Source organism: Lygodium microphyllum, chromosome 17, assembly GCF_053477565.2.
Source record: "Lygodium microphyllum isolate KBCC chromosome 17, Lygodium_microphyllum_v1.1.10, whole genome shotgun sequence".
Classification (NCBI taxonomy): Eukaryota; Viridiplantae; Streptophyta; class Polypodiopsida; order Schizaeales; family Lygodiaceae; genus Lygodium; species Lygodium microphyllum.
This window is the reverse complement of record NC_141151.1, coordinates 38,903,069-38,910,977: the sequence shown is the minus strand read 5'-3', so window position 1 is coordinate 38,910,977 and position 7,909 is coordinate 38,903,069. Positions and strand designations below refer to the sequence as shown.

The 7,909-nt window shown below is 41.9% G+C and overlaps 1 protein-coding gene across 2 annotated transcripts in view; it reads right to left on the bottom strand.

Annotated features, from left to right (window-relative positions):
- Positions 1–559: 559 nt before the first annotated feature.
- The window catches only part of LOC148021798 (D-isomer specific 2-hydroxyacid dehydrogenase family protein), a 59,311-nt gene continuing 51,961 nt past the window's right edge, over positions 560–7,909 (bottom strand). The window contains exons 6-10 of one of the 2 annotated variants that reach the window (XM_087697313.1): positions 1,934–2,051; positions 1,743–1,837; positions 1,593–1,634; positions 1,139–1,351; positions 560–1,039 (exon numbers count right to left, since the gene is read on the bottom strand). In XM_087697313.1, coding sequence (XP_087553439.1) covers positions 962–1,039; positions 1,139–1,351; positions 1,593–1,634; positions 1,743–1,837; positions 1,934–2,051 — 546 coding nt within the window. In that variant the 3' untranslated portion in view covers positions 560–961. Of the gene's footprint in view, positions 1,040–1,138; positions 1,352–1,592; positions 1,635–1,742; positions 2,052–7,909 lie in introns of both variants that reach the window. The other variant, XM_087697312.1, reaches the window with a different exon arrangement.

Genomic DNA, 7,909 nt, shown 5'->3' with positions numbered 1-7,909 from the left:
TCTAGAGTTCCCTTCAAATGTTACATCTGCACCTATACAACAACTCTCTCTAGCAAGCTCTCTTGTGCACAAGCCTCATAGGACAGACCCTCCCACTCATCCAATCTGACTAATGGCCTTGATTGTCTTTTTCCACCTATTTGTGCATGCAACATGTTAAGGGATAGCACACTATACCCACCCCTTTTAAGTATGTACCATAGGAATCCTCCAAACAACTAGACTCTCCACAAATGCACCTGCAATAGCTTCTACATAAGCATTGATCCTCATTTGGGTCCCCATGAACATTCAAGGAGAGTGGATATATTTTGATCATTCCTGAAAGATAGCCTTCTCTATTTTGCATTCAAGTGAACATTCAAGGAGAGTATCATCTACTCCTTTGACATTACATGTCCTGAAGCTAACAAGGAAAGCAAGCTCCACAAGACTAATCTGAATTTCAAAAGATAACACATTACGCAAAGCACCCTCAATCTATTATAAGCAAGAGGAATTGGCTTTTGAAACAATAGCTATGAGACAATGCACATGGAGTGAAGTTGAGCATTTAACATTCTGGTCTAATGAAGCAGACATCAATGCTCATTTCAAGTTATATTATTGTGGGCCTTGAGCATTATTTTAGCATGTAGCAACAAATGAAATGCTGAGATTGGCCAGCCTCTATGAATGTCAGAGAGTGGCCAGCTATCAGAAGTAAGCCATCACAAGTCCGCACATGAAAGCCATCACAAGGTTCTCCACACATGGCTATCATATAGCTTGCATATCAGAAGAATTAAGCTTTGACCAAGTTCTCCATAGCCTATCTTATAGTTTGGGTATCAATACCTTCACTCAACAACCTTGTTACAGCAACTGATGCTGAAAAGGATGGAAAAACATTATAATTCGACATAAGGACTTCAGAAGGCCCTCAGCCCTCAGACCATGAGTTATTTAATTAACTGCTATCCTAGTTGACACATTCTATTCCTTTTATTGAGGAAATCTCTGCACCCGCTTGTATATCAAGAGCAGTCTTGGTTATTATCTGCTATCAAGCCAACAGTATATCAGCAGAGTTTTGAACAAAAGTAGACCTTGACTTTTACTTCCAATTGTGAAAAGGAACTGGCAATTAAAAACTTACGTTGGCCATATTTCTGTATGCAAAATCAGTTACACCCGCAACATGGGGTGTCATTATAACTTTGGGATGCTGCAGCAAAGGGTCCTTTGGATTGAAGGGCTCAAACCACGCAACATCGGTGCCCAATCCTCCCAAATGATTTGACTCCAGTGAAGCCTTGACTGCTCCATAGTCTAGCAAACCTCCTCGAGCAATGTTAACAAGTAATGTACCCTTCAAAAAAGATTCATTTTAAATTTCAAGATGTTCCCTTTCTTGACAATGTGGTAAGCTCACTCTCAGACAGCTTACATAATCAAGTCCAATGGGAAGCCACAATTCCAAAACCCTTAACAATTCATATAGGATACCAGGTGAAAGTAGCCAATAAAATGCATGCATATTGTTTCTGACTTGGAATAGCGAGAGCTTAAACATGTCTTCAAAATTTAGATCCAAACATTATAACATTCACCTTTTTAACAGCTGCCAAGAATTTGCCATTTATCATCCCTTCCTGCAAACAAACCCCAAAAGGCACATAACAAGCCCTAATTTAAAGTACAAGTATTGAATTAACTCTTGGTAAAGTTGCTGGCCATAGTAGAGATTAGAACAGACTTACAGTTTCAGGAGTAAGAGAGCAGCATGTTACAATAATATCTGCTTGACTTGCATACTCCAAAACATATTCATGGCTTCCCTTTTCATCCACCAGATCTTCAAATATAATTTTTCTTACCATAAGCATTGGGCATTTTAATTGGAATAACAGGCACAGACTAAACAAAAAGGTAAGGAAGAGAATGCGGATACCACAAACAGATGGAGATACTTGCTTCCATGACCGCTTGGTTGCAAGAAGGCGCACTCCAAAAGGTTTCAAACGTAGTGCAAGTTCCTTTCCAATATTGCCAAACCCTATTATCAAAACCTGTCAATTCTATCAGTAAGCAACTGTAAATTCTTCGTACACAATATCAAAACCTGTTATATGAAGTAGTTGATTGACCATTTCACAGCGGATGAAAACTTTTAACTCCTCTGGGTAGATGTCACCTAAGGTCTTATCTGTACATTGCCAAGACCCGAACAACGTGATCTACATGTAATGCTTCAAATTATGATGGTCATGTACTCCGTGAAAGGCATATGAATGGAGATAACACATACACTCATGTTTCCAACCCCGTCTTAGCTCCATGGTGATGTGGAGGTACAATGATGCCTCTTGCCTGATCCCCTGGCCGCAACTGATCTTGGCTCACAGAGCCAGGAAGACCAAAGAGCTACATCAACAAGTCTTTAAAATATAGTTGCATGATGCCTCTTGCCTGATCCCCTGGCCACAACTGATCTTGGCTCACAGAGCCAGGAAGACCAAAGAGCTACATCAACAAGTCTTTAAACAATAGTTGCATGACCTCTGTACTCTTGGTAGGTTATTGGGCAGCCATCGTGCATCCCTAGAACAATGCCTAGCTGCTTGGTGTGGGATGTCTCAAAGTAATCTGGGGAGAGCTATGCTTAGAATCTCCTAGGATCGAATTTTGGGCCTCAAAGTGGATGTTAAGCTCCAAAAAAAGATGCATTTCAGTTAAACCTTAATTAGCACATTTTAAACAACTCCAAAACTCAAAATGCTACAAAGTTTCTGTGTTCCATAAGCAAACACCCAGACTTTCTACTGCTGTCTACACCCCGCATGGAGGACATCTTAGTTCCTGTACTGTGCTTCTAGCCTATTCCAATTGAGATACCCTTTTGGCAGTAGTCGCTCATCATCCAGACATCATCTCGAAGCTGTTGGGGGACTGAAACCCAACACGGACTTCATCTACACCTGTGTTTTGATGTACAGCTGCCACCCTTTCAGATTGCAGCTAATTACCACCTGTTCCAGCTAGCCAGGGACCACAAACCATCTCCAGTGGTAATCACCTTGTAGCTAGTAGCTATGTTTCATAGTACAGGGGGGGTTTGGAAACAGGAGAAATGGAAATAGCAAAAACTAGAGTTTCGGAGTTTCAGTCAGTTTTGGAAACAGGGGAAGGAGTTTCAGATTTTACCCTAAGAGAAATACATAGGTATCTAAATTTATCAATGCCTACAGCAATATCTACCCAAATTTAACACAAAACTTCAAGCCTTCATGTCACATGATTAAATTCATGAAGTTTGATGTTGAACATGTTACGACTTATATCAAACATGATCACTACATAATTGAAGAACATAAAATATTTATTATTGACTCACCACTTACAAGTTAAGACTCAAGCAACAAAATGTTAAAACTTAAAAGACTCAATTTTCAAAACACAAATATTTGTGTGACTGCTCTCATTCTCTGTAGATGGATTTACTGAAGAGAAATAGGCACGCAAACACATGCAATTAATAGTGTAATCGGAAGGCTAGAATTGAAAGCTGAGAACTAAAACACATTCCCAATCAGCCAAGAATTGAGCATAGGTGGATAAAGTTCAAGGCCTCTGCCCCCAAACAAAAACCTTTTTTCACCCATCCACCGCAAAAAAAAGGCGATTGTTTTAGATACATGTTTCGAGTTTCAAAAACATTCCCAAAACGGCAATTCCGAAACCCTAGGTATCCACATCCATGGACGGGTCAACTCGTTCCATCCGTCCTATCTGGTACAACACATCCGATCACGTTTGATGGCATCCGATGGAAGTTGTCCGACTATTTCAACGTGTTTGCTTGTGACCATTTGGGGTTACTTTTGGGGTCAATTGTAGGTGTTGTTTAGGCTTCCTCTCCACAACACAATTGAACATACCCCCAATCTCTCTCTCTCTCCCCTGCCCCTTCTAGCAATATATTCTCTCCCTCTCTTTCCCTCTCTAATTTCAAATTCAACTTTCAAAAGCTCAACTTTCAAGCTCTCTATTCTCAAACTCTCTCTCCTCAAACTCTCTAAACCCACTCCCCAAGGTCTCCTTCGCTCTATATCCACCCTACCCCCACTTTCAAGCTCTCCATCAACCATCCTCTCTATCCTCAAGCTCTTAATATGTAGACTCTTGGTATAAAGTCTCTAAATATTTAAAGTATATTATTTTGAGCCCCAACAATAAGTATAGGCATTAACTTTATATGTACAATTTTTTCATCCCAAGATTTATTAGTCTGATTAGAACCATACTTGTATCGGATGGTACTAATCGCATGTCACAACCTTGTCCAAGAAAACGGTTCAAAACGCCACTTCGAGGTAGTATGCTATATTTTCAGCCTGGATTGTGTTTTGTGCAACTATGACCTGCCTACCCTGCCTTGCATAGTCCAACCTGCCCTAACTCTTGCGCAAACTGCTAGCAACTACTCCATACCGTCCAATCTAATCCAGAAATGCATGAATCTTCCCAAAATGCATGTACACTATCTATGCCCATCTTGGGGATGGCCAAATCTCTAACACCCTCTCTCAGATCCTGGACAAAACATGTGGCCTAGGAATCTGAAGTATTGTTGAAGAATAGCCTGAGGAAGAGCCTTTCTAAACAAATCTACCACATTATCCTCTATCTTACAATACGCCACATCAATAGTCTCATCCAAGATCTTCTCCCAAATGAAATGGTATTGTATCTCAATGTGCTTCGCCCTAGCATGGAACACAGGATTTTGTGCCAAAGCAATGCAACTCTCATTATCGCACTGGAGTATAGTAAGAACTGTCTCTAGGCAACCAAGCTCTCCTAGCAACCTTCAAAGCCAAACTGTCTCACATGTGGTAGAAGACACTGCTCTATACTCCGCCTCTGTAAATGATAGGGCAATTGTGGGCTGCTTCTTACTACTCCAAGAGATAACACCAACACCCAAAGTAAAGCAATAGCTTGTTGTTAACCTCTTGTGGTCAATGTCTCCAACCCCCCAATCTAAATCTATCTAGCCACGTAGAACAAAGGTTGTATCTATTGTGCTTGCTAGATAATAAATACCTAGGTCTAAGGTCTCCCTCAAGAACCGCAAAATCCTCATAACAGCATGCCAATGAACTAGCTTGGGTTCACTCATGAACCCTGCAAGCAAACCAACAACAAAACACAAATCAATCTCAGTGTTTAAGAGCCATATCAATGACCCAATCAACTGCCTATAACGCGGGTAGCATCTGCCCCCGGTGAATCAGCATTGGCCATAGCCTTCCAATTCGGATCCATGGGAGTAGAAATAGACCGACACCCCTCCATCTCAAAGGTGGTCAAAAGCTCCTGCGTGTACCTACTGAGGGATAAAAATCCCCCTCAAGGTCTACCAAATCTCATGACCTAGAAAGAAGTAGACAAGTCCCATATTCATCATCTTGAACATCTCATGTAGTGCCTCCTTTGTCTACTTGACCTTCTAGGCATGGCCACCTGTCAAAATGAGATCATCCACGTAAAGTGCAGACAAAGCGCGCCCTCCAATTGATGTGTGGGCATACGACTCACATTCAATAGTGAAACGTTGATACCCTATCACCATCAGCCACAAAACCAACCACCAAATGTGGCCCAATAATCTCAATGGTAGAGATCCACTCTGCTGCAAGCTGACCTATGGACTTCCTAGTCCTTGATGCATCATGGAATAACATAAAACACATCTCCCCTTGAGAATAAGGTACAATGCCATGGATCAATCTCTTTCTCGTGTCACTCCACCCATCAGCGATAAGTGTGACACCATTTTTCTCCTAATCTCTCTTTATGTTTGTTACAACTTGCTCCACAACATGCTTTTCCTTAGCAAGATAGTGTGTAAAGTCTAAAAAGAGAAGGGCATATAGTTAGGCCCATACTCTCTGGCCTTCTTCAACATGGCTCTAAAGTACTCTGATCTAGGGACATAAAATAATAAACACAATAATTATCATGATGACATGATTTTAGAATTTAATTCAAGTTATAAGTTTTTATAAGTTTATAAGTTATAACCAAGTTATAAGTTTAAAATTATATTATTTAAGGGGGAAAAAATGCGAGCAATGTCAATTTGTCAAAACTTGGCTATATGAAAGGCAAAATGGTGGTGGCAGAAAAAACGAGCCACTGTTAAATCTGTCTCCTCTTTTTTTATTGGGTCCCAACTTCCCTCGAGAGTAGTCTGGCATCTAATGGTCGAGGACAAAGATATAGACTCCATGTGGTGTGAATGCCACACTTGCTGTTGTAGATAAAGCTCTAGGCCTATCAGCCTACTGCTGCTACCGACACAATGTAGCTGGATCAACCGCCACTCGTGCACGCCTCGATGCAAATAGAGCCTCTTGTCCAACCACAAGATCTAGAAGCTCCCTTCTCTTCTCTAGCATGACATTGGAACAAAATTGCACCTCCAATCTTGGCTCGTGCAATAAATGAACCCTTACTTTATTTACGTCACTCATACGCCAGTATGAACACAGCTTGCATGACCAAGAGCCTGATCCATCTCCGCTTGATGGGCATTCACAGCATTTACCTCGTCCCACCATGACCATGTGTCACAGCGTCTACCTCTCCCTCTCCGGTGCACCTCCAATCTTGGCTCTCGTGCAATAAATGAACCCTTACTTTATTTGCGTCACTCATACGCCAGCATGAACACAGCTTGCATGACCAAGAGCATGATCCATCTCCGTCTGATGGGCGTTCACGGCATTTACCTCGTTCCACCATAATCATGTGTCGCAACGTCTGCCTCTCCCTCTCCGGCCCGACGAGTGCCATGCAACACAAGGTGCTGGCGGAATACACAAGCAAGCATGGGTGATGGGTGTCAAGCATAGCAGTTGGTTGCTAGCTGCTCAATTTTGTTGATTGCGGGTGCCCGATGAAAAGAGCCCAAGCTGCAGGGAGCAAGAAAAAGATGATGATGATGGTCACATGATGTCAAATGATGTTAGATGATGAGGAGGAGGAGGAGGAGGAGGAGGCAAGTGAGAAAGAAGAAGATGAAGATGAAGATGAAGAAGCCGAAGACAAGAAGCAAGTGACTAAGGAGAAGCAAGCTATAGAGACGAACACGAGCTAGAGTAGATGTCACAGGAGTTGGAAGGGAGGCAGGAGTTGATCGCGAGTCAAGCAGAGAGGAAGACACAAAAGACAAGGGAGAGAAAAGAATTCTGAAAAGCGGGACATGGTTGTTGAGCTAAAAATGCATTGGCTTGACTTAAACAACCCCAAAACATGCTTAATTAATGAAGAAAACCTTTTATTTTAAAAAGAAACGAGATCCTAGACAGTTATTGTGTCCCACATGCAAAACCCTAATTTGGGTGCCCCAATCTTTCTAGAAATAGGCATGCAGTCCACCACTCTCCCTAATCTCGTTTTTGTAGATTTCAGGTCTTTCAACTCGCTCCTCACACCCCGGATGCAGAGGACATCGCAGCCCAAGCTGGCCATTGCTGTCTACAACAGTCTGGCGCAAGTTTCCAACCTACCACACACTCTTCAGAGCTGATTTCAGCCTGCTAATTGCTGCTACTTGTCTCCTCACCTGCGTTTTTAATGTTTCTCTCTCCTGCACTGCCGTCTGCATCAAATCTAGCCTTCCTTGGCTCCATTTGCTGGTGTTCCACATCCAGAAGCTGCCTTGTTGCATTTCGCAATCTGTTCAAAGTATGACACACTCTCCAACTCATTACTCCTATCCTAATCTTCAAGATATAAGAGTTTGTGGTACAGTATTCACTCTCTACATAGTGTGTTTGCCGCATGAGCATTGTATATTCAGCAGTCATTCATTTCATTATTATTTGTGTTCATTGTCTCTGAGTACCCGAACCCTAAC